Genomic DNA, 27,608 nt, shown 5'->3' with positions numbered 1-27,608 from the left:
AGAGAGAGATGGAACATGGCCAGGAACAACATATAGTCAACTTAATGCCTCTGGAGATAGCATAAATATCCAAATGTGTACAGGCTATACAGGGTTCTTAAAATAGTCCCACATTTTCTGTCTGAATCATAATTTCCCATGCAACTGCAATTGGGTAAGTTTGGTAACAGGTATGAAACAATTATTATTGTGAGATTTTAATCTTTCCCTTAAGTGAGTAGTGAAAAAGAATCTGCTGTTAAAATTGTAAACAGTAGTGTTTATTGTCACTTCATACAATAGCTATAGATAGGACAATAATAGTGACAAGTTTAAGAATTACCACCATAAATTTTTTGTTTGCCGTAAATCATCCATTAATTTTAGATGACAGCGCTGCTAATATTGGTCCGTAATTTCAATAAATGCTTTTAATCCAACAATACCTCAAAATTTGACCATGGTTAATTTTTAAAGTGTTGTTTCCATACTGTAGGTTTTGTAACATTGCACATGATATAAAGTGTTTTTAAACATCTTAATTTAAGAATAAATTATATCAAAGTGGTCATCACCAAAAGTCTGTGGCTGCCTCACTCCTTCCTGGCCATGTTTACTTTGCTGCTTCCAGAACTGTGTGCACCTTTCCTCATGTGGGGAAAATGAACAGTCGGAGTGTTCTCAGTCGGGCCGTATAAACCCAAATTTCTCGCTGCTGCTGATTTTCTGGGAGGTTTAATGCTTGGAAATGGGCTAAATGTCTGAGACTTCACAGCGCTAATCCTGTGGCCGAGATCTGGAATTCCTTTATCAGAATCCGAAGAATCAGAGGAACGCCGTAGGCTTGGTGACGGGCTGGGAAGCTCCACTGTAGATGTGTCGGTTTGGGTCAAATCCAACAGTTTTAGCTGGTGCTGAATCTCAGTCACGTTGTCATTGGCATCCTTGTAAACTGGCATGGAGGTCTCCCCATCTCCTTGTGCTTGTACGCGGTCCTCAACAATTTCAGTGACGGCTTCTGCACACTCGCTAGAGCTAAGGGAAGACTCTTCCACTGCTTTTGTATTTCTTCCTTTAGTGACTTGCCCTTGTTCTTCCATCAGCCCGATGGTGTCACTGTAGCTCAGCTGGTGCCTGCTCCTTGCCAGGTTCTTGCGGTGAACACGAATGTGCGTTCGCCACGGCGAGTTCAGCTTAGACTTTGTGTCGTCGTGTGGGGCCCTTGATCCGGCCACGTGAAGGACAGCATTCCTTGTGATCCGGTTGGTGACTTGCAGTTTCTTGCCCAGGAGCAGGTGATTCATCATTGGAGTTTCATTGGTTTGTGAAGGCAGAATGGTGGTGGCAGTTCCTTCACCTAAAGAACACACAATTTAAAAAAAATTAAACTGGTTAATAAACAACAGGGAAATTCACATCCTCTTTCAAAGTGTTCAAAATAAATCAGTGCTGGGACACAACGTTCATACTGAAAACTCCGATTTAAAAAATGACAATAAATGACCCGTTTTGTACGATTTTGGTGAACTTTGAGTGCATGTTGTCACAAAGGCAGAGCACTTTTAACTTAGATCCTGGTGGGCACGGGTCCACTACACATTGTCACCTGTAAACCAGTACAACTTGGCAGCCACACTTCAGAGGTCACAAGTATAGTAGAGAACATTCACATTTTTATGAAGCTGTTTTGAGTTTGAGGCAGAGGTGAAAGAGCTACAATGCAAGTCTAGCCTATGGAATATATATGCAGTGTAGCGAGTTTAGAAGAGTTTGACAGTCGAAGGAGGTCTTCAAAAATGACATGTTGAAGACCTCCTTCGACTATGTAGAAGACCTCCTTCCACCTATTTCGACTATGTTGAAGACCAGCTTCGACTAGCTATGACTAGCTGCGACTAACTTTGGGAAAATTGGACACCGAATAGTGGAGAGTGAAGACGACCTCCTTCAATCTCCTTCGACCTCCCTTCGACTATGATGAAGACTATCTACGACTACCTTCGACTACCCTCGATTACCTACGACTAATATACCGGCCTACTACGACTAAACCTACGAGTAAAAAAAGGATCGATTTTTTCCATGGCGACCTTTTTTTACTCGCGGGCATTTTTTAACATATTGAGAAAAACGCCGCAACCTAGCTGAGGCCTCGAGTAAGCGGAGACCACTCTCGAGCATGAAGGAGAGTTATGAAGACCTCCTACGACCCGGCGTCAATCACGCTGCGAGTATGCGTCGAGGGTAAACTCCCCAGAACTCACGTACTAAGTCGCCCAAGTGGGACAGGCCCTTAATACTATCATCAGACTAGAAAATTAAAAATATAAGATACATTTTGTAACATTAACAACCATCAACACAGAATATCAAACAGAAAATCGTTTTACTTGAAAATATAAAAGTGCAGGTGATGGAACTCAAAAACAAAGATACAAAATGCTGGAAATACTCAGCAGGTCAGGCTGCATCTCGGAGGAATGGTTTCTGAAATGAAACATAACTCTGTTTCCCCCCCACAGATGCAGCATGACCTGCTGAGTATTTTCAGCATTTTCTATTTATGTTTATCACTTTATTTGAGTTATAAACCAACATGTAAACAAACTAGCAATTAAATATTGCGGTCCAACTAAAATCCAAGTCTTTGTAAGCTGCTCATGAACAAATCAATCAAGATTTAATTAAAAATAAGAAGTTACCAGTGAAATATAGTTAAGTAAACCACTGTAAAACAACATTATATTACTCCAATCTGTTAGGATATTTAACCCCGAAGTATATTGTGCTATGAAGAGAAAATATGATAAGATTAGTCTGATTAAGCATGACTTGATTCGAGCATTGTAGATCCAAGAACTATTGTACATTCCAGTAATCAGGATTGGAGTTGATGCACTGTGCTTTCCAATAATTGCCCCTTTTCAGCCTTTTGACCATTACATAACAGCAAATTAACAGAAACACCATCCTTAATCCTGTCAGGTATTAAAACAAAATGGATTTGCAGTAATTTTTATAAAAATGTCAGTGAGTATTTGCAGAGAACTGCCATTTAAATTCTTCTTTGTGGAAATGGAATAATGTCGTTGTTAAGCAATCAAAAGGCTATGATTTGTTTTGTATTGCACAGACGCAGAATGTTCTTTTCTGTTGAAGTTTACTTCAATTAAAATTCCAATAAAGGTGACATACTTATAGCTTTGATCAATAGGGCAGCACAGTGGCACAATGATAGAGTTGCCGCCTTACAGCGCCAGAGACCCAGGGTTGAACCTGACTACGGATGCTGTCTGTGCAGAGTTTGTACGTTCTCCCTGTGACCGCGTGGGTTTTCTCAATGTGCTCTAGTTTCCTCCCACGCACCGAAGACGTACAGGTTTGTAAGTTAATTGGATTTGGTAACATTGTAAAATTGTCTCTAGTGTGTATGATAGTGTTAGTGTACGGGGTGATCGCTGGTCGACATGGACGGTGGGCGTAGGGCTGTTTCCATGCTGTATCTTTAACGTCTAAAGTCCCATCTCTTCTGACCAGCCCTGGATTGGTGAGGGGGCTAAAGATCTAGTATCCCATGGGAACAGGAAGGTTGCAAAGAAATACTTGCAAGTCAATATTCTTCCGTACAGAAGATGCAGTTAAATGATGAATGCATACTATAAGCAACTGAATTATAAGAGTGGCTATTTTTTTTTTTACACAAGATATACATTAATTTTTTTACACAAATACATTACGTATGCGAGTGTGAATGGGGGGGGGGGGGGGGCAAAGAGCACCGTCATTTTCATGAATATTCAAAGAAATATAATTTGTTAAGAGATAATTTGCTCGTTTCTGGAATAGTCTGTGAGTTCTATCACCTGGGATAGAGCATAGAACTGTCCAGCACAGGAACAGTTCCTTTGGTCCACAACATCTGTGCCAAATAAATTAAACTAATCTCATGTGCCTGTACATTATCCATGCCCCTCTATATGCTGCATAACCATGTGCCTATCTAAAAGTATTTTAAACGCCACTATCATATCTGCCTCCACCACCACCCCTGTCAGCGCATTCTGAGCTCTCACCACCTTCTGCATAAAAGATTTGCCCTGTACATCTCCTTTAAACTTTGCTCCTCTCACCTTAAAGCGATGCTCTCTAGTCTTTGACACTTACACCCTGGGGAATAAAAAAAGGTTCTACGGTCTATCCTATCTATACATCTCATGAGTTTATATACATCTATCGGTTCTCCCATCAATCTCTGGGATTCCACAGAAAGGAACCCAAGGCTGTCCAATCTCTCCTGGTGGGTAATACCATCTAATCCCGGCAGCATTTTCATAAACCTCCTCTGCCCCCTTTCCAAAGCCACTACATCCTTCCTACAATGTGTTGACCAGAACTGCATGCAAAACTCCAAATGTGTAACCAAAGTCTTATGGAGCTGCATCATGGCCTCCCGACTACTCCACTCAATTAACGGACAATGGAGGTGAACATATCATGAACCTTCTTTACCATTCTATCTGGGTTCCAAGATCCCTCTGTACATCAACGGTGTTAAGGCTTTTGCCATTAACTGTATACTTTCCCCTTATATTTGACCTCACAAAATGCACCAACTCACACTTGCTCGTATTACTCCTGCCATTTCTCCACCCATTTATATGCTGCTGTATTCTTTGATAGCCTTTCATACACTGTAACGCCAGCAACCTTGATGTCACCAGCAAATACACTAACTGACCTTTTTACAGATGTCCAAATCATTTATAAGAATCACAAATGACAGAGGTCCCAGCACAGATCTCTGCGGAACTTCACTGTTCATAAACATCCAGTCTGAAAAAACAGCCTGCCCCCACAACCCCCTATCTTCTATCAGTAAGCCAGTTCTCAATCCATTTGAACAAGTCACCATTAATCCCATGCATCTCGATCTTCTGGATCAGTCCACTTTATCAAAAGCCTTACTAAACTCCATGTAGACAGAAACCCACTGCCCTTCTCTCATCAGTCATTCTTTGTCACCTCCTCAAAACACTTGACCAAGTTAGTAAGACACGAGCTGCTATGTACAAAGCCATGCTGACTGGCCTGAATTAGCCCATTCCCTTCTAAATGGGAATAAATCATAGCTCGAAGAATCCTCTCCCACAGTTTCTGTATTACTGATGTGAGGAACACTGGCCTTTAATTCACTAGATTATATCTATTTCCCTTTCTAAACAAAATAAAGACATTGGCTACTCTACAGTCTGCATTGGCTGCACTACCGTCCTCTGGGACCTTTCCTGCGGTCAGACATGTTGCAAAGAGCTTTGTCAAGGCCTGTGAAATCTCTTCTCTTGCCGCTTCTAATAACCTGGGATAGATGGGCCTGGGATTTATCCATCTTAATTTCTCTTCATGTACCCCAACACAACCTCCATCCTGATCTCAAACTGCCTTTGCAGATTAGTAAACTCAACACTGATCTCAATGTCCTCCATGTCCTTCTCCTTGGTGAAGCTGCAAAACAATTAATCAATCAATTTATTCATCACATATACAACAAAGTGCAGTGAAATTAATTTTGCCAGCAGCGGTACAATCAAAACAGAACACACCATACCACAAACATCCACCACAGCATTCTTCACTGTGGTGGAAGGCACGAAGTACAGGCAGTCCTCCTCCATTGTTCCCCCGTGGTCGGGACCATAAACCTCCGCAGTCGCCGCTGCGGGCGGCCAGATGTACAGGCCCTCTCGTCAGGACGATAAGCCCCGAATCGGCGCTTCCCTACCGCAGACTGCGGCTTCAGGATGTTATAGGCTGCAGGCCGATGGTCAGAGCTCTTCCCCAGGCAGGGGTCCCTAGCGAGGGGTCCCAGGCTCCGGACACCGCGCCTAGAAGCTCCGCAGATCGCAGCTTCAGGCTGTAACAGTCTGCGGGCCAGCGATTAGAGCACTCCCTTCTGGCGACCCCAGCTCACCCGCTCCATGATGAAAAGTCCACACTGTGCCCGCTGCTGAAACTCTAGGCCCGACTCCGGGAAAGGCCGCACCAATCCATGGCGAGGGAGGCGACGTGGAAAAAGTCGCCTCTCCGTGGAGGAGGCGACCGAAAGGGGTTCCCCTCTTACCCCCCCCTCACTACCCCCCACACAAGACACACCAAGAGACATTAAAACACACATTTGGACACACTAAAAAAGCAAAAAAAGACGAAATGAAGAACACACTGCTGGCAGGGCACCTGTCACACAGCGTCCCATTGTATCACTGACATTTGTTTAGTACATCACCTACATCCTTCGACTCCAAGCACATATTCCATCTTTATTCCTATGATCCTATTTTCTCCCTGGTCTTTGTTTTTAATGTATACATAATAAACCTTGGGATTTTCTTTAATCTGATTCACCAAAGACATTCCGTGGCTTATTTTGGACCTTCTCATTGGCCACGAGTTATTTTTTACTTGTTTTATATTCCTCAAAGGCTCTGGCTGATTTAATCTTAAATCCTACATACACTTCATTATTCTTTGTGACCAAGTTTACAACCTCTTGGGTCAACCAAAGTTAGCTTACTTCACTATCCATATCGCACCAACTTACAGCATCATGCCGATCTGGAACTTAGATCAACTGGCATTTAAATGACTCCCACGTCTGATGTGGACTTGTGCAACAACACCTGCTCCCAATTTACTCTCCCTAGCTTCTGACTATTAACATTGTAATCTGTTTCACTCCTATTTAGTACTTTCTCCCAAGGTCCAGACTTATTCACGTTCAAAATAATCTTAAAACTTACAACACTGTGATCACTATCCCCAAATGTTCTTCCACTGAATCATCAGTGACCTGACCAGGCTTGTTTCCCAATACCAAGCCCAGTAGGGTCCCTCCTCAAGTTGGGCTGTCTACATATTGTTTTAGGGAACCCTAACAAATTTATGCCATCTAAATCATTTGCATTATGTGAGTCCTTGTATTGATATTGGATCACTTGTACTATGGGTGTAATATCAGTTAACAGTAACAATCAAGGGAACCCGTTTTCATTTTTTTATTTATCTCCCCTTGAGTAAGGGTCTCAGTGGGTCCACAGCCAAGATGGCCACCATCTTAAAAAAGTTGAAGAGACATTAACAAAAAAAAAATAAAGGTAGACACAAAATGCTGGAGTAACTCAGCCTGGAGTAACTCAGCCTGTTAACAGGCAACATCTCGGGAGAGAAGGAATGGGTGACGTTTCGGGTCGAGACCCTCCTTAACAAAAACTAATACTGTGATGGATGTAGTTTTCAAGATTCAATATATTGCTGCGATTTATTATTCTCTAAAAAAAGGTAGCACATAGCTTAAAAAAAGGAGGAAGGAGGAGACAGTAGATAAATGCATTAAAATGAGAGAGAAGCAATATTTTATGCAAAGGTGTTAGTATATTTTGTGCCTCAGTACATTAGAGTTGATGGAGAACAATGAATGAAAAATAAAATCAAAATACACTAACTTCTTTCAATAGCATTATTCATCTGGTCCCTAGGATCTGAGATGATCCCAGGATTCATTTCATTTTCTGTTCCTAATAAAAGAAACACAAAATTTAAAAACTGGACAAAATGAAATAATCGGCACAGAATTTACATTGCAGGTACGTTGATTGGAAATCATTAATATATTGAAATGTATTCATTTTATAGTTTTGAAATACTTTGTTCCAAATGCCTCACCCTCTGTTTACTGATAATTTGTGTGTTAAACAATCAGTTTTGTTGTTGTTGCTATTTGTCATTCTTTCTCATCCATGGAAATCACCCACCTTTAGTGAAACACGTTCCACATTGTATCTGACCAGTACAAATATAAATGGCTGGTCTTCATGAACGAGCCCAGACAGCAAGCTATTAGGTAATGAAAGGAATTATATTCAACCTCAATTTTGCTTCATCCACAATTCTGCATTTTCCATCAGATATGACAATCAACGGCCATCAAAAGTGGGAAGTCTGATAGACTTTTTTTATTCCTTCTATTGTAATTGGCACTATGGCCAATATACCATTACATGAATACTGGTAGCTATCATGTACCCCATGACAAACCAAAGTTTAAACTGAGGGCCCGGTCTACCAGCTTGAAACCAGGACCAATGCTCCTTCTATGATTCGGTGATTGGTGAAGATACACCATTGCTTCAGTCAGCAAAGTTACTAACACAAGTATATTTCAATCATCATGTGTAAAACCAGTAAAACAGCAATACAATTAATTAAACCTTTGTCCATGTGGTCTTCACACATCATAACCAATGTGCTGTTAATCACATCACTAGGAAGTGCAATTAGACTACATAGCTCTTCTCTTGCCAACAGTGGCATGATGGCAATAAAATTGAATGTTTTTTTGTCAGTAATGTAAACTTTATGAACCTTGAGAGTATGTGAATTCAACACTATTTCCTGTGATTTTTTAAAGACATTGAAATGCTACCACTTTCCACAAATTCAGTTGTGTTTCACAGATAATTGTAATTCCTATCAGTTAGTGACACTGTCAAGTTAGACCCAGAAATCTGGTGGCTGGCAGACTAACAGCTTCAAAAAGCAGGCACATCAAATGTCCTTATTGCTAAAACAAGTAATTAGATGTAATTTTAAAATGTGAGCATTTCCATGATCTGAAAGGGAAATCACACATTTTAGACTTTTACATGACAAATGAGGCATCCTGGTTCATTTTCAAACTCAATATTTAAAAATTAATTCACTTTTTAAACTTAAATACATTAAAAGGTCACAAACACATCCCTAAATATACATTTGCAGTGATATAACCCAGATCATATACATGCATCCCATTTTACCTCCCCCTCATATCAGTGTTAGTTAGCTTTGCAAAATGGCTGATATTTAGAATCAGACGTGCAAAAGAAGCATGCCTTGTCCAACAAATGTCAGAATGTGATTATTAATTGATTGGGTCATCAAAACCAAACCTGAAAATTGGTCTCCATCTCAGAGTGAAAATTGGGCCACAGTATAAACTGATGTCCCAAGTGCATTTTTTATCACCAGGTTTTTCTAATGCGTTAAATGAAAGACACAAACAACTCCTGTACACAACATGAAATCTTGTAATATTTCTTGAATAATTACTTTGTAAATAATGAAAAGCTTGCAATCGAATAATTTACTGATATAACATATAACATTAGAAAGTGACTATCTGTCAAAGAATAAATGGGTGGAAGATCAGGACCATCGATTGGCATAAATGTATTCTACTGGGCAGCAATGAACCTAGCCTCCTGTACACTTCAGAGGCATAGACTACCTGCAGCAGGCACCTCAAAGCATTGGAAAGGCATCGTTACTGCTGCTTCTACAAAGTCCCCCATATCTTTTGGCACGTGAAATGAACTGATGTCATAGTCCTCCCAGAACAACCCAAGATATGGGCCAAGCGTAGGCAGGTAGGACTAGTGTAGCTGGGACATGTTGGCCGGTTTGAGCAAGTTGGGCCGAAGGGCTTGTTTCCACACTGTATCACTCTATGACCAACATTCCAGCATCTTGGCTCAGACAGTCCTGTTGGGAAGGCTATGTTGCTTAAGGAGGCTATATTGCTTAATGTTTTCAAGTGAGAGTTAAATTTAGCTATTGGGGCTAAAGGAATCAAGGGTTATGGGGAAAAAACAGGAATGGGGTACTGATTTTGGATGATCAGCCATGATCATGTTGAATGGAGGTGCTGGCTCGAAGGGCAGAATGGCCTACTCCTGCACCTATTTTCTATGTTTCTATTTGACATTATACCTGCTTTGATTAAGATGAAGTGGGCCTGTTGCTGCAGCTGCTTCTTCTTTATCCTAATGTACTGTTGCTTCAGTGCATTGATGTCAGTGGTCATGCGCTCCATCATCATGCTGTTAAAAACAGAGTGGTGCTCACTGCGACTTGCATCGATTGCCCCAGGGCTGAGCTCAGCAATGTTGCTTGATTTCAGGATCTGCTCGTCCTGTTGCTCTACAGAAATCACAATCAGAACATGGAAGGGTTTAAATGTCATTGTTAAAGATTCTCTATCACACTTTGCATGCCTGCAGGCTAAATGGAAGAACAAACCCATCAACAATATACTACATGGCTTCAGGCAATGCTCCATTGAGATGAAGGCTTCAGTTTTAGTTTTAGAAATACAACGTGGACCAGCGACCAGCTGTACATTTGTTCTATCCTACACACTAGGGTTAATTTACAATATACCTACAAACTTGACCATGCATTTATCTTCAGTAGACTTGACTACTGCAATGCTGTCTTCACAGGATCTGTAACAAATTGATTAGACAGCTGCAGCAGATTCAGATGCTGCTGCTCGAGTCCTCTCTAAGACCAAGAAAGTGAATCACATCACTCCAGTTTTTAGGTCTTTACACTGGCTTCCAGTCTATCAAAGAATTTATTTCAAAATATTACTGTTGGTTCATTAAGCACTGAATGGTCTCGGGCCAAAATACATTTCTGATCTTCTGCCATATTATGAACCATCCAGACCTTGGAGCTCGTCTGGGACAGGTCTGCTTTCTGTCCCCAGAGTCAGAACTAAATATGGAGAAGCAGCGTTTAGTTTTTATACAACACATATATGGAACAAACTTCCAGTAAAATGCAGGTCCGCTCCAACTCTCAGTTCTTTTAAATCGGGGCTGAAGACTTTTTCGTTTGAGGCTGCCTTTAATTAAATTAAATAATTATTCATTTCTTACACTGTACTGTAACTTTTATTCTTGTATTTTATACTTGCCTTATTCTACTTTGGCTTGTTTTTTATTTTCCATTCTTTTTAATGACTGTTTTTAATTGCTTTTGATTGCTCTTTAATGCTTTGTGTAAAGCACTTTGAATTGCCTTGGTGCTGGAATGTGCTATATAAATAAACTTGCTTGCTTGCTACAAACCTGCATGTCTTTGGAATGTGGGAGGAAACCAGAGCACCCAGAGAAAACCTATTCGGTCACGGGGAGAATGGAGAAATGCTGTACCAACATCACCCATAGCCAGGATCGACTCCAGGTCTCTGGCGCTGTGAGGCAGCAACTCTACCACTGTGCCACAATGCTGCTCTTGGGTTACTGTGATTACTTGTACCACATTACTGCAGATAAATAAATGCACCATATCTAATGTTGTGCACATTGCACATTTACACAGGTGGTACTTGAAAGAAAGCTGAATTAGCTAGATTGAAAGCAAATCTCATACATAAAATATCAAGTTGTTCTAGTAATGCATATTTAAGCACTTTGTGTTAGAAATCACCAGACTATTTGGAAATTTCACTCTTAGTACAGTATATTGGTGCTGAAAAAAAATCAGCATCAGCACAAGCAGATTTTTGCTTTCACACGGGTTAGCAAGTAACTCTATAGGAGCAGCATCAACGGAGAGACTGCAGCAGCTCATATTCCGGAGAGAAATTAGGGGTGGGCAATAAATTGTAAACTTGCTAGTGTTGCCTGCATCCTGAAAACAAAATCCAAAAAGCCCATCCCCTGGTGGTTTCTTCACCTGTGGTAAATTGGCCATGATATGTCTGAACTCTTTCACATCCGTCTTGGCAAGTTTACTTGGTGATAACTGTTGGAAATTACCATTACATTGTTTAGATGAGTGGAGACGTGGGCCAGGAGCCTTCCCAGAGTTGATTCTGTCCATCAGCTACAGATGTCGTGGAAATCCTGCCTGAAACTGTCTGGAACTGGTCACGTTGGACCAAGCGCATTAGCACGGTTCTGCCCGACTTCCAGTAAAGTCACGGCTGTAGAGTGCGATCTGCGGAAATTTCTGGCCTTTGATGCAGTCTTACATTATATGCTGTGACACTTGCTGTGATCATGTTGAATTGAGCTGAAATGTGTCGTGATGCTGAACTAGTTTGTTTTAAACTTTATTTACTGTTTGTTGAAGTGTATGGAGGACAGTTCTCCTTGTCTAACCCAGGTCAGTGCAGGGATGGATAGGCTGGCTGTGGGCTTAGTCCAACATGTCCAGTTCAAATCAGTTACCTAGACAATACTTCCCACCGCAATTAGATCTTGACGCAGTTACGCTTGGCAAGCCGTTCAGAATATGGTGAATGCATATGGTTTTCTAGCTGGCAGTTTAGCCAAACTAAATAATATACTGTATTTGGCATGAGCCACCAGATGATGCATAATTAAAGCTGATCCCAGCAACAGTAAAAATAGCAGCAAACACTTACAGGTTTACGGTTGTGAGATACTAGAGCCACGTGTACCAATAACAGAATCTAGCAAAGGAAGGAACTGCAGATGCTGGTTCAAACTGAAGAAGCTGGAGTAACTCAGTGGGTCAAACAGCATCTCTGGAGAAAAAGATTATGTGACGTTTCGGGTCAAGACCCTTCTTCAGACCCTTTCCCTTTCCTGAACAATACCCCTTTGGGATATTCTAACAAAATATCATCATTATTAAAAGAAGGAGAGATGCTACATCAAAGATTACCTTTGACTTGTTTCTGATACTTCTGTAACTCTGGAACAAGAAGACTGAATGGGCCCAGGCAACCAACAGCAGAAGCTATGGCGTCTTCATCATCCAAATCAATCTCTTCATCACTGTCTTTGGTTTTACTGAGACTTCTGTCGTGAGAATTATAGGTATGATGTAAAGTTTAATTCTACAGAGACAAGGGTTATTCACAAATACCTCACTCTCAAATAGCACAGAAAGAGTTAGATTAGACAGCTTTAAGTTTCAGTTTATTCTTGCCACGCATATTGTGGCACAATGAGAAGCTTTGTTTTGCATGCTATCCAAACAGATCAGATATACCACACATAAATACAATCAAGTCAAACTTAAGTACGATATGGGAAGAAACAGCATTCAGAATGTAGTCTGTAGCATTGTAGTGCACCAGTTCCATGCACAAAGTGTGTGTTGTTTTACTTCAGGACAGCTCTCATTTATTAATTAGTTTTAAATTATAATTGATTTTTCAAAGTTACAGCGGAGAAACAAAACTATGCAACTTTTTAAGTGATGGCGGAAACATTTTCTGTAAACCACAAGAATATTTTTTTACACTTTGAACTATTTGTAATATTCAGTCATTAACCCAGTGAATCGCCAAATGTTAATCATTGCACTATATGCAGAACCATCTAATTATCCAATGTAGTGCATACAACTGTTTTTATGATTATTTGGATAATAAAAATATCCCTTACCGTTGCGATTCCGACAACTTCACAGGGATTGGGAATGGATTGATGTTATAAGTGTATTTTTCTCTCAGTTCAGCCATTTGTGGGAAGGGGAATGGTGCCATTGAATACAGTGTCTGTAACAGAAGGAATGAAACACAATACATCAGGGTGACCTTAAATCCACATTATACTGTATACAATTTAGCACACTGATATATCAGGTCAGAAATGATTTTACTATTTTAGAAGTACTGCCAACGTAAACAGTACCCACTCCCATCCACAACCTGGGTGATAAAAATGGTCCTCAAATACAAAAGACAATAACCAGATGATTTAGAATTGAAGTTATGAGATGAGAAATATTTGTTCCAACCAAAGGCCCATTTCATGCTTTGAGTGCCTCGAATTTATCTCCACCCTCCACTGTACCAAAGAAAACTACCAGTCCTTGCAATTATAAGACTATTCAACCCTTGCAACAGCCTATTAAATGTCCCCTGTGTCCTCATCAGTATCTTCACACTCTTCCTGTGACGTGGTGACAAGGGCTGTACTCAGAACACCAGTCATGACCCAACTCAAGATTGGAGCTTCCTGTCAATAACCAAAAGGATAACTATGCAAACATTGTGTAAAGAATTGCAGCAATAGATTAACATGTTTTAAGGAAAACATGGAATTTTGATGGTGAAAGATGAGTGAAAGCTGATGAGCTCAGAAATAGTGATTGAAAACAGATTTGTCACAGTAATAAAATGTTGCAGTCTCACAGTTCATTAAGCACAGAGCAGATATGCTGTGTAAAAACGATGCTCACTCAATAATTAGATACTGCACATTGAATTGATTTAATTTATAAGATTGTAATACCAGAATGGGTTCTACCATCCAATCAACAACTTGTGCTCCTCTGGCTATATTAAGGGGATGAAGATACATGAAAATAATTCAACATGTGTTCAGTCTTCATCAAGTTGTTGCCCACTGTGACAAGCCAAGCATAGATAAAAAATAATGCTTACTGCCTCGTAGACGTGTTTCCTCTAACGTACACACAGCTTTGTGTGTCAGAACCCAGATTACACAGAATAAAGATTGGCAAGAAATGCGGTAAAATTTAAAAGTTAATATAGTTCCTTTGGACCCAGTAAGATGGCAGTAGTGAAAAGGGTGTTTAGTAAGCAACATCTGAATTTTGCTCAGCATGCTATAAACAGATGAGAACAAATGTAATTTTTTTATTTAAAAAAATTGCAACATTTTGGCTAATTTTTTGGGATCAAATTCCATGATCCTCTGCTTTCCTAATCACAATCAAATTGGTGCTCATGCCTGCCATACATTAAAGGAATTACAGTATTTTCACATGAATCGAAGCATTCAGTTTGTAGAGAAGAATCACATTTAACTTTAATACTTCAATTCGTGTGAATCATGAAATTAAATTCTATCCATTTAATCTACCTAATACCAATGTAACTAATCTTAACAGGAGTTGCGTTAAACCCATCACATTAATATACCTGCAGAAGCTAATTGCTATTCCCGGATAGACACAAGAGACTGCAGATACTGGAATCTGGAGCAAGGAAACAAATTTCTGCAGAAACTCACTGGATCAGGTGGCATTTGTGGATGCAAAGATATGGATGATGGTTTAGGGTCAAGACCCTGCATTGGAACTAAGCGTGCAGTGGGAATATAGCCATTATAAGGAGGTAAGAGGGAGGGGTGAGACAGGGATTGGTAGGTGATAGGGGAAACTCATTCCAGGCATTGAGTATGACCTCATCACATGGTGTCTATTGAATAAACATCAACAAATATGATAATGGAGGTAGTCCTACCAATGGAGATTAGTATGTGACTCAGTAACTTAACACACATTTTTCAGTAATTACATTAAATATATTTTGAAATGGCTCCACTTTCTCCCATCTTTCATGCACTTTCCCATATCCTTGAGTTACTATTATTGTTTATCCAAATGCAGAAAGTTAGCATAAACAACTAATCCCTCAGTTGAAAAGTTAAACTTGATCTTTGTTATGGCTTGAGCTACACATGATTTAACTTTTCTCTTTTTTACACAATAATCAGAAGCTGATAGTTAGCTGCTCCAAAAGCTCAACAGGGGAACATCTGCTTTCTGTGGAAACATTAGCATTTACTACTCAGGAAGCACTGCTTCCTTTCAGGCAGTGAATGGTTAGCTTTAGACTGGTAATGGAGCCCTCGTCATTGCTGACAAACCCCAGAGACAGAAATCAGCTGATAGTCATTATTTAGAAGGAAAATAGCATTTGTTTCATTTTTGCATGTTTATGATCATAGCCAATGCTTATACTGTGAAACATAAACAGATTTTGTTTCTTCATTACTCTTTTCAGCCTTTGTGAAGGTCATGATTTGTACAAGGATGTGATACCTAAGTAACAGGGGCTCACTGGTGTTTATATTGTGCACCTGAACACATATGTTGATAAGTTAGTCAAATACTGTAACAGTGGACATCCAGATTAAGCATGGTCATTCCTCTATCAAATGTCACCATACATTGTAATCATGTATTTTCTTTGTTGACTGGTTAGCACGCAACAATAGCTCTTCACTGGACCCAGGCATACATGATAATAAAGTCTATACATAACTAAAGCTCTGATCTTGTTATCTAACGGTTGGCGCGGTCATTCTATTTGCGCAAAAACGGTATACGATAGCGCTACAATTTTTTGCCAGCTTACTCGCCGTTCTCCTGTGCTGCGATTGCACCAAGTTTCATTCCGATCGGTGGTCTAAGGTTGGCGAGGTTTAAAAATCTTAAAAACTGAGCGTGTGCAGATCGATCTCCTCTCCTGCCATTCAGCACCATGTGGATTGGTCCATCGCATCTTTACTGGAGCTGAGGATGGCCGGCGGAGGCTTCCATTGGAGGGACCGGAAATGGCCCAGCCCAGCACGGGAAATGTCGCCAAACGGAAAGCAGAGAATCTGATCCCAGCGGAGAACGACCAGCGACTAGCGCCCGCTGTGAGTCCCAATCGCACCGGCAGCTCCAGCCCCTTCCCCTCTGGCCCCCCTCGCTGGCTCCTGCCCACCTCCCCCGCAATACCCCCCTCTCCCCCATAACCCTGGTCTTTTCTCAGAGCTCTCAAACCCCCCTGCCCACACTCCCCCCCGCCCAAAAACACACCCCCCCGCCAAAACACACACCCCCCCCCTGCCCAAACACACACCCCCCCGCCCACACACACACCCCCCCTGCCCACACACACACCCCCCCGTGCCCATCCACCCCACACCACACACCCGTTCCCCTGCTCACACACAACCCCCACCCACACACCCCCCTACAACCTCCTCTTGCGCCCACACCTCCCCCGCCCACACCCCCCCTCCCTCCCAGATGCCCCTGCCCCCTCCCACACAAAGACAGCACTTTGTGTCATGGTTCACATTTAGCAACTTCCAGCTTAATGGCTTCTGCACTTAATGGATACTAATCTGCATCTGCACCGTAGACTGCTCCCGGTCACATGACGTCAGTACATCCTACACTCAACCACTATGTCACAACAACATTGTTCTAAACGATGCTTGTCCAATACAAACAGCCCCAGCGACTCAAGCCACAGCTGCTGTGACAATGATATGGGATTTATTACTCTGCACAAACTTGGGTTGATAGGTAACAAGTACCACATGTCCAGGCAAATAGTGACAATCTCAGTCATGAGAAGACCTGTCACGTTCCCTCAGCCTTCTGTGGCTTCACCATCATCAGGTTCTGCCTCACTCTGTTGGGATCATCATTGACTGAAAGCTGAACTGCGTCGACCCGAAACGTCACCCATTCCTTCTCTCAGAAGAATCAAATACACAGGACAAGATGTTAAGAAGTCCCTTGTGCCAATAGGTGGGGAGCATTTCACGACATTCGTTGATTGTTGAGAGTGGTAGACGCTCAACATCTGTGGGGGGGGGGGGGCGGGGGAGTGGATACGTATATCTTGGCCTGGGTAACCTTCAGGACAGTTGGGCACAGGACACATCATCAGTAGTGTACCCTTGCATCACTGGGTGTTTCGGCCTTTTATCACTATACACCCTCCACAAGGGCGGCCCGCTGCAGGATGATCAGCCCTCAGCGCGTGTCCCGTGTCAAACCGTCCCAAAGATTCACCCTGAAATACTTGGGGCCCAGCATGGGTCTTTCCGCTTGAGCCAAATCCACCGGCTGTTTCTTTCAGCCGCCTCTGAGAGTGATCTTATGGTCTTCCGCAGAGCCTGACCGTGGATTCCAAGCTCCTTCAGCAGTCTGATGGTAGATGACGCAACAAATCCTCTGCATCCCACTTCAACTGGATAGACTTTGGTGTTCCAGCCACGCTGCGTTGCCTCTGCTGCAAGCTCTGCGTAACGCAGCTTCTTACGCTCATAGGCCTCCTCAACAGAGTTCTCCCATGGAACTGTGAGCTCTATGATGTAAGCAGTCTTCTGTGAAGGGGACCAGAACACCAAGTCTGGCCTGAGGTTGGTGGAAGCAATTTCAGGTGGAAAAACTAGTTGTCGGCCGATGTCCGCCAGCATCCTCCAGTCGCGGGCCCTGCATAGGTTTCCTTCTTCTGATCTGGTGGAAGGATGTTTAGATGTTTTCTGTCCTTCTCGGACAAAGGTTGTTGCCCTTAGGGGGAGGGGGTTGCTTGCTCTCGGAGGCAAGGAGTTGGTCGCACACCGCCTGTTCTCAAGGGCTGATGCCAGGCTTTTTAGTACCTGATTATGCCGCCACGTGTATCTCCCTTGCGTGAGGCTGGTCTTGCAGCCTACCATGATGTGTTTGAGGGTCGCTGGAGTTGGGCAGAGGGCACAGGTTGGATCCTCGCCGTACCACTGATGGAGGTTCTTTGGTGATGGAAGCACGTCATAAGTCGCTCTGATGATGAAGCTGATCTTGCTTGCTTCCATTTCCCATAGTTCTTTCCAGCTGATCTTCCTCCGCTCCACACCTTCCCACTGCATCCATTGCCCCTGTTTGGCAAGAGAGACCGCCTTTGCACTTCTTGCGGCCTCCTCTTGTCGCCGCACCTCCTCGACCACCAATGTCCTCCGCTCTGATGTTGTGGCCTTTCGCCAAGTTGGTTTACTTGTCGTAAGGCCAAAGCCTCCTCTTCCCTGCTGGACTTGCCCCACGATGTCTTTGTATCTCAGGGCTGATGAAGCTTGCTGTACTGCATCAGATGGCGTCCACTTCCGGCCAGTTACTAGGGGCGGCGCAACAGCACTGATGGTCTTGTCTCTAGAGTCCCTCAGTGTCATCTGAAGTCTTACTTTAGAACACTTGTATTCCTCTGTTAGACTAGTGAGAGGTAGTTCCAGGACCCCTTTGCCATATAGGCCGATGTTAGTTAGACATCGTGGGACCCCGAGCCATTTCTTCGCGTATGAAGTTATGGTTCGCTCCATCTTCTCCACAGTTGTTATTGGGGCTTCATAAATGGTCAGTGGCCACATTGTCCGAGGAAGGAGTCCAAACAGTAGGCACCAGAGCTTCAGTTTCCCAGGCAGTAGGGTCTGATTGATGTTCTCCAGGCCATTGACAATTTCTTGCCTTAGTTGTTCCACCTGCTCTTTATCCTTGAGACTTGCATTGTACCATCTGCCCAGGCTTTTAACTGGCTGTTCAGACACTGTTGGTATAGGGTCGTCACCGATACAGAACCTTGTGTCTCTAAGCACCCCCTTGACTATGGAGATGCTTCGAGATTTACATGGTTTGATCTTCATTCGGGCCCACTTGATGTTCTCCTGCAGCTTTCCAAGTAGCCGCTTGGTGCATGCTGCAGTAGTGGTTAGTGTGATCATGTCGTCCATGTATGCCCTGATGGGTGGCAGACGGAGCCCAGCCCTGGTTCGTTCACCGCCCACCACCCATTTTGAGGCCCTGATGATGACTTCCATGGCCATTGTAAAGGCCAAGGGTGAGACTGTGCAGCCTGCCATGATGCCTACTTCCAAGCGCTGCCATGTTGTACTGAAGTCAGCTGTTGTGAAGCACAGCTGTAGGTCTTGGAAATAGCTCTTGACCAGTGTGGTGATGAGCTCTGGTACATGGAAAAAGGCAAAAGATTCCCAAAGGAGTTCATGGGGAACTGAACCAAATGCATTGGCCAGATCGAGGAAGATCACATGTAGGTCTCTCTTGTCCTTCTTAGCTGCTTGGATCTGGTGCCAGATCATGCTTGTATGCTCCAAGCAGCCCGAAAATCCTGGAATTCCTGCTTTCTGTACAGATGTATCAATGTACTTGTTTGTTACCAGATAGGTGGACAGCCTTTGTGATACAATGCTGAAAAAGATTTTTCCCTCGACGTTGAGGAGACATATTGGCCGGAATTGGCTGATGTCTGACGCATCCTTTTCTTTAGGTATTAGCACGCCGCCGGCCCTTCGCCACGCCTTAGGTATTGTTTGCTTCTTCCACACCACCCTCATGAGCTTCCATAGAAAGCGTAACACATCCGGTGCGTTCTTGTAGAGCTTGTATGGTACTCCATTTGGCCCCGGAGCTGATGCTGCTCTTGCTCGCCGGACAGTGTTCTCTACCTCTTTCCATCTTGGAGGGCTGGTGTCCAGGTTGAATTCAGGTGGTTGAATAGGCGGGATGTCATGTGGGATGACTAACTGCTCATGCCTTTTCGTGTCTTGGTGGGCCTTTTCCAGGTGTTCCTCCAATTCCCGTTTTGATGTTTTCAAAGTTCCACTTTTTTCCTTTGCGAAGAGGTCTTTGATGAACTTGAAAGGGTCTTTGTAGAACCGTGTTCTTGTGTGTTCTTTCTTCCTGCGAAGTTTCCTCAAGTTCTCTGCTTTTCGCAAGGTTGCCAATCGGCTCTTGATGTCCTCTTGGAGTAGCATGAGACCTTCTCTCTCTGCCTCAGTTGCTTTTTTCCATTGCTTTTTCAACTGTCTCCTCGCTCTGATTAGCCTCTCGATCTCCTGCTGCCTCCTGGACTTGATTGGTGTTGGTAATTTCTTTCCACCTCTCCCTTTACTCACCCCAAACCGTTCTTCTCCATAGCTGTAGATTGTGTTGCCCATCCTTTCAAGCTTTTCCACTGCTGTGCCCGCTTGTTGCTCCAAGATATGTATAAGGTCACTGTTGACCGTCTCCCACTCTTTCTTTTCAACAGCTTTGGGCCATTTCACTCCAGGTTTGTGCCCTTTGATCTTTCCCTCCAATGGAGGTCTTTGTCGTTGTTGCGTGGGCTCCTCCACCGGCATTTCTGTGCTTGTATCACCCTCTTCAGTGACATGGGTGCTGATGCTCTGCGAACTTTGGTTTGAGTCCTGTCGCTGTGCTTCACTCGACTGATTTGACTGGTTGCTTCGTAAGAAGTACTGGTCAATGCGAGGCCCATGTCTCTGCTCTCTCAAGCACTTTTTCCTCCCTTGGTGGATCTTCAAGCCCTTCACTGATGTAATTTTCTCCCAACCACAAATGCACACCTGAAGTTTGTGTCCCGCAGCTGTTGTGGATGTCTCATGTGCCATGCTCTCCTTGTCCGTAGTCGTTTCCGTTCCTGGGTCTGTAACCGTGTTATCAATCGGTGAGCCATCTTCCACCCCCGCTCTCGCAGGCTCTAGGGGTATTCTCTTTAATTTACTTTTAGTAGCATTTAGCGGGTGTCTCCAACTAACTGAAACAGCGTTGGGGACTGCTATCATGGGTAGCTAGCCCATGACGGCCCCAGTGGGGTCTGTTCCCTCCTGTCAGCTGTCTCTCCAAGCTGTCACGTGGACTTTCCCATGTTGTCAGCTGTCCTTTCACAGCAGTCACTGGACGAGTCCAGATTATCAGAATCAAATACACAGGACAAGATGTTAAGAAGTCCCTTGTGCCAATAGGTGGGGAGCATTTCACGACATTCGTTGATTGTTGAGAGTGGTAGACGCTCAACATCTGTGGGGGGGGGGGGCGGGGGAGTGGATACGTATATCTTGGCCTGGGTAACCTTCAGGACAGTTGGGCACAGGACACATCATCAGTAGTGTACCCTTGCATCACTGGGTGTTTCGGCCTTTTATCACTATACACCCTCCACAAGGGCGGCCCGCTGCAGGATGATCAGCCCTCAGCGCGTGTCCCATGTCAAACCGTCCCAAAGATTCACCCTGAAATACTTGGGGCCCAGCATGGGTCTTTCCGCTTGAGCCAAATCCACCGGCTGCTTCTTTCAGCCGCCTCTGAGAGTGATCTTATGGTCTTCCGCAGAGCCTGACCGTGGATTCCAAGCTCCTTCAGCAGTCTGATGGTAGATGACGCAACAAATCCTCTGCATCCCACTTCAACTGGATAGACTTTGGTGTTCCAGCCACGCTGCGTTGCCTCTGCTGCAAGCTCTGCGTAACGCAGCTTCTTACGCTCATAGGCCTCCTCAACAGAGTTCTCCCATGGAACTGTGAGCTCTATGATGTAAGCAGTCTTCTGTGAAGGGGACCAGAACACCAAGTCTGGCCTGAGGTTGGTGGAAGCAATTTCAGGTGGAAAAACTAGTTGTCGGCCGATGTCCGCCAGCATCCTCCAGTCGCGGGCCCTGCATAGGTTTCCTTCTTCTGATCTGGTGGAAGGATGTTTAGATGTTTTCTGTCCTTCTCGGACAAAGGTTGTTGCCCTTAGGGGGAGGGGGTTGCTTGCTCTCGGAGGCAAGGAGTTGGTCGCACACCGCCTGTTCTCAAGGGCTGATGCCAGGCTTTTTAGTACCTGATTATGCCGCCACGTGTATCTCCCTTGCGTGAGGCTGGTCTTGCAGCCTACCATGATGTGTTTGAGGGTCGCTGGAGTTGGGCAGAGGGCACAGGTTGGATCCTCGCCGTACCACTGATGGAGGTTCTTTGGTGATGGAAGCACGTCATAAGTCGCTCTGATGATGAAGCTGATCTTGCTTGCTTCCATTTCCCATAGTTCTTTCCAGCTGATCTTCCTCCGCTCCACACCTTCCCACTGCATCCATTGCCCCTGTTTGGCAGCTTACTCGCCGTTCTCCTGTGCTGCGATTGCACCAAGTTTCATTCCGATCGGTGGTCTAAGGTTGGCGAGGTTTAAAAATCTTAAAAACTGAGCGTGTGCAGATCGATCTCCTCTCCTGCCATTCAGCACCATGTGGATTGGTCCATCGCGTCTTTACTGGAGCTGAGGATGGCCGGCGGAGGCTTCCATTGGAGGGACCGGAAATGGCCCAGCCCAGCACGGGAAATGTCGCCAAACGGAAAGCAGAGAATCTGATCCCAGCGGAGAATGACCAGCGACTAGTGCCCGCTGTGAGTCCCAATCGCACCGGCAGCTCCAGCCCCTTCCCCTCTGGCCCCCCTCGCTGGCTCCTGCCCACCTCCCCCGCAATACCCCCCTCTCCCCCATAACCCTGGTCTTTTCTCAGAGCTCTCAAACCCCCCTGCCCACACTCCCCCCCGCCCAAAAACACACCCCCCCGCCAAAACACACACCCCCCCCTGCCCATCATTGACTGAAAGCTGAACTGCGTCGACCCGAAACGTCACCCATTCCTTCTCTCTAGAGATGATGCCTCACCAGCTGAGTTACTCCAGCATTTTTGTGTACGTTTATGGTAAAACAGCATCAGGCGTTCCATGCTTCCACCAATAGACCATCCACATCAGCTTGTGATTACAAGAGGCTGTATACTCTGTTTAGTCTCAAACCTCTTAAATATCTCTTTATTTCCCACTAGGTTCAGTGCAGCGCTGGAATTCTCAACGGTCACCTATGTGGATGCAGTAAAACAACCCACTACAACATACTTGTCTGAAGAAGGGTCCTGACTCGAAACATCGCTTAACCATGTCCTCCAGAGATGCTGCTTGACAGTCTGAGTTACTCCAGCACTTTGTTTATTTTATAAACCAGGATTGTTTGCTGTACCGTCCAATTAAGTCAACTGATGATGAAGATGCTCTCCAAAAGGATCTCGATACTATGGTCGCGTGGTCACAACAATGGGGCATGCAGTTCAACCCTTCCAAATGTGAAACCATGCGTGTCACCAGAAAGAGGAATCCAGGCGCCACATCCTACAACATACTTGGTGTCACCCTTGAAGAATCCAAACAAACCAAGTATCTTGGCATCAAATTGCAAAATGATCTGCGTTGGAATGGTCAGACTCATCATGCAACAGTGAAAGCAACAGGTGTCCTAAACTTCCTGAGGCGCAACTTTCATCATTGTTCAGCTTCTGTCAAGGAGAAGCTGTACTTCACCCTTGTTAGACCTCATTTGGACTACGCAGTTGCAGCTTGGGACCCATACACAGATAAAAACATTTCATCCATCGAACGTGTCCAAAGACAGGCCGCTCGATTTGTTACTAACACCTATGGGAGAGAAGCGAGTTTCACCAAACTTCTGAATTCTCTGGGGTGGAACCCTCTCCAAGACAGACGTGAAGCTCACCGTTTGACCTGTTTTTACAAAATGTTAAATGGTCAGCTAGACATAGATCACAAGACCTACACCAACCCCAAACCAATTAGGAGCAGACGAGGGCATTCGATCCAATTTGTGATCCCAGCTACAAAGACAGATGTGTACAGCAATTCGTTCTTCCCCCGCGCAATTAAAGCATGGAATAATCTCCACCAAACTATAGTTACCCAACCAGATGCAACTAAATTTAAAGTAGCACTTTCTTCCCAATAACCCTTTCTGGCTTAATCCCTCCCTTCACCATCTCCAGTTGGAATATTTTGGAGGACCAAGTAACCAAGAACCAAGAAGATCTGCAGTTCCTATTGTCTCCACAACACCATTCAGACTAGAATAATCTGCTCAATTGGTGCCTCCTCACACAGCAGTTTCCAATACCACCAGCAGACCATGGCCACAATATATACAATCTACTGCGCACAGTCCCTGAAACTCACCATGGTTATTCTGAATGTATCTCCATACCCCATGATCTCTACCAACATATATTCAAGAGCAACAATAACTCGATAACATCAACCAAATCATGTCATCCTGACTTTTTCATGAATCAGTATTTCTTCATCAATACTCAAGGACCTCATCATAGCAGTATAAATGTTTAGCATCTCTCAACAAACGCTACACATAGATTTCACAAAATTTAGACAGCTTGTAATGTTATACAGGGCAAAAGCTAAAGCTAAAGGCCCAGTATCTTAGAATAAAGGGGAAGCCATTTAAGACTGAGGTGAGAAAAACCTTTTTCACCCAGAGAGTTGTGAATTTGTGGAATTCCCTGCCACTGAGGGCAGTGGAGGCCAAGTCACTGGATGGATTTAAGAGAGAGTTAGATAGAGCTCTAGGGGCTAGTGGAATCAAGGGATATGGGGAGAAGGCAGGCATGGGTTATTGATTGGGGACGATCAGCCATGATCACAATGAATGGCGGTGCTGGCTCAAAGGGCCGAATGGCCTCCTCTTGCAACTATTTTCTATGTTTCTATGAACAACCTAAAGATAGACACAAAATGCTGGAGTAACTCAGCAGGACAGGCAGTAACTCTGGATAGAAGGAATGGGTGACGTTTCAGGTTAGATAGATAGATAGATCCTTTATTGTCATTCAGACCTTTCGGTCTGAACGAAATTATGTTGCCTGCAGTCATACACAGAATCAATAATAACAAAACATACAATAAACACAAATTAAACATCCACCACAGTGAGTTTACCAAGCACATCCTCACTGTGATGGAGGCAAAGTCTTAGTCTCCGTCTCTTCCCTCCTTGTTCTCCCTCTGCGCTGAGGCGATCGATCCAGGCTGAAGATGCCGCTCTCCAGTCAAGCGGACCTCCGTGGTGATGTCGCCGCTGCCGAAAGCCGGAACGCCGTCTCCGCTCCGAGACAGCCCGCCACAGCATCAGCTCCGGGCAGCCGCCCCAGCTCCAGGTCCCGCAGTCTCCGCTTCGGTCGGCCGCTGCCCCAGCTCCGGGTCCCGCAGTCTCCGCTCCGGGCCACCGCCCCAGCTCCAGGCCGCTGCCCCAGCTCCGGGTCCCGCAGTCTCCGCTCTGGGCCACCGCCCCAGCTCCAGGCCGCCGCCCCAGCTCTGAGTCCCGCAGTCTCCGCTCCGGGCCACCACCCCAGCTCCAGGCCGCCGCACCAGCTCCGGGTCCCGCAGTCTCCGTTCCAGGCCGCTGCCCCAACTCCGGGTCCCGCAGTCTCCGCTCCGGGCCACCGCCCCAGCTCCGGGCTGCCGCCCCAGCTCCGGGTCCTGCAGTCGCCGTTCCAGGTCCCGCAGTCTCAGCTCCGAGCCCCACTGCATCAGCTCCAGGCCGCCGCCGAAAGCCAGAACGCCGCACCAGCAAGTCGGGCCATCGATGCCTTAGCCCCGAAGACAGCCAGCCTCTCGTTGGTAAGTCCTGGCTGGCTCTGCCTCCGGAGCCTCGGGGTCGGTCGCAGGTTGGAGGCCGCCAGCTCCGCCATTAGGCCTCAGCGCAGATGGAGGTAGAGAAGGGGGATACGACACGAAAAAGTCGCATTCCCCCAAAGGAAGAGACAGAGAACATGTTTCACCCCCTCTAGCACAACCCAACAAACTAAAACTTAACCAAAACAAGACAAAAAAAACCAGAAAAAAAGTAAAGACAGACGGACTGCAGGTGAGCCGCAGCTGTTAACAGCGCCGCCACTTCCGGAAGGTTGAGTCCATTCTTCAAACTGATAGTCGGGGGAAAGGGGAACGAGTAAGGTCTCGGTACGGGTAAGGTGTGAAATATCAGAGATCAATTCTCTCCCTATCAAGAGATGTTCCAGCATTTTGCGACTATCTTCGGTGTAAATCAGCATCTGCAGTTCCTTCCTACACTTAACAACCTAAAAAATGGCAAGTGCATTTTGATACTAATTCAATGTTGTACATATTGCCAGTTTTAATATCACACATTAGTTAGTGGCCTACAAAGGCATTATTAATAATAAGGGCATCTTAAACGTGTGCTCCTCGGTAATTTTGCTTCTGTATGAAGGCCTGCATTGCTTATGAAACTTGTATTGCATGTAATGTGGTGTCACTGACTATTAATTGCTATCTCCATGCATACATGAGGCAAAATAAATATTGTGATCTGTGTGGTTGTGCACAAAGACATAATTACCATTAGCGATTGGATATTAGATTTGTTTTGAAATTACACTAGCAAAAGAATTTCCACACCAGCAAATTTATGACAATGATTCTAGCAGATCCTCTTCAGAAAATCTCAAATGAGTGCTAGTTCAATGAAAACTATTTTTCTCTATCATTAAGGACACCCAAAAATTGATACACTATTTAAAAAATCTTCTATACTACACCTGTAGTTAAAATGTTCTAGTTACTCAGTGTATGCAAATATATTCATTACGATTTTTCCAGCTTGCTACTTCCACTGAAATGGGCAACATACTCCGATCGTAAAAATAGCAAAAAAGATAAAACCTTCATGAAGATAATGTTATTGCAAATGTCCCTGGAGAAATTCACAGACACACACACACAAAGTACTTAAGCCTCTGACCTGCATCAGCTCGTTACAGTCAATTAGACTATCCTCAAGCATCTCTTGAGTCAGTCTTCCCATGGTGCTGTAAAATTCATCTGCAGTTTGGCAGCCTTTGATTCTTCTGTTAAAATAATGAACATGACAAACGACATTACATTCACTCTGGGAAAAAGTGTTGGCTGATTGCACTGCACATCAGATATGCAATTTGGCTTCACATGAATTATGTATCGCCAGCCCCAGCTGCCTTGCTATAAATAGCATCAAATGGAAGCTGGCTGCCTCAGCGATGGAGACTACTGAAACATCAAGGTAGAGAGTGGTATTTACAGAAACCTGATAAGAGTCACCCACTTATATACAGTCAAAGAGCAAGCTTGTGGCATACGAAAAGGTAAATAATGAATAATGGTTTATTCATCGACATACAACAATGAAACAAGCCCTTTGCCTTTGCAAAATGTTCGCTGATTGCACTGCACATCAGATAGGTAATTTGGCTTCTGGTTTTAGACATCTCCATTATAGATAAAAAATGTCTCACTATAGATACTCAGATACTGGTTTACAAGGAAGATAGACACAAAATGCTGGAGTAACTCAGCTGGACAGTTTCAGGTTGAGACCATTCTTCAGACTGTAGGATGGGTGGTTCTGGATATGTGGTGGAGAGGGGCCGGTTTTAGAGAGTCTTAAAGAATAAACTAAACTGGGGATGATGGAGGGAATGCCAGAACATTGGGTCTTGGGAGATGAAGGTCTCACTGACAATGGTGCATCAATTACATTGAGGGATAAGCAGGAATCGAGAATTGGAGGATCACATAATTCTCAGTGGGTAATAGGAGTTATGACTGGGTTCTGTGCCGTCTGTGTGGAGTTTG

General features: G+C 44.3%; 1 protein-coding gene across 4 annotated transcripts in view; it reads right to left on the bottom strand.

Moving 5' to 3' along the window:
- Window positions 1–238: 238 nt before the first annotated feature.
- tbc1d30 (TBC1 domain family member 30) overlaps window positions 239–27,608 on the bottom strand; it is an 80,522-nt gene continuing 53,152 nt past the window's right edge. For 2 of the 4 annotated variants that reach the window (XM_033038228.1, XM_033038230.1), the window contains 6 exons: window positions 26,740–26,845; window positions 13,221–13,333; window positions 12,493–12,629; window positions 9,781–9,990; window positions 7,476–7,547; window positions 239–1,336 (listed from right to left, as the gene is read on the bottom strand). In XM_033038228.1, the coding sequence (XP_032894119.1) occupies window positions 573–1,336; window positions 7,476–7,547; window positions 9,781–9,990; window positions 12,493–12,629; window positions 13,221–13,333; window positions 26,740–26,845 (1,402 nt within the window). In that variant the 3' untranslated portion in view covers window positions 239–572. The remainder of the gene's footprint in view (window positions 1,337–7,475; window positions 7,548–9,780; window positions 9,991–12,492; window positions 12,630–13,220; window positions 13,334–26,739; window positions 26,846–27,608) is intronic. The other 2 variants (XM_033038229.1, XM_033038231.1) reach the window with 1 other exon arrangement.

Source organism: Amblyraja radiata, chromosome 19 (assembly GCF_010909765.2).
Source record: "Amblyraja radiata isolate CabotCenter1 chromosome 19, sAmbRad1.1.pri, whole genome shotgun sequence".
NCBI classification, from domain to species: domain Eukaryota; kingdom Metazoa; phylum Chordata; class Chondrichthyes; order Rajiformes; family Rajidae; genus Amblyraja; species Amblyraja radiata.
This window is presented reverse-complemented; position numbering and strand designations above follow the sequence as displayed.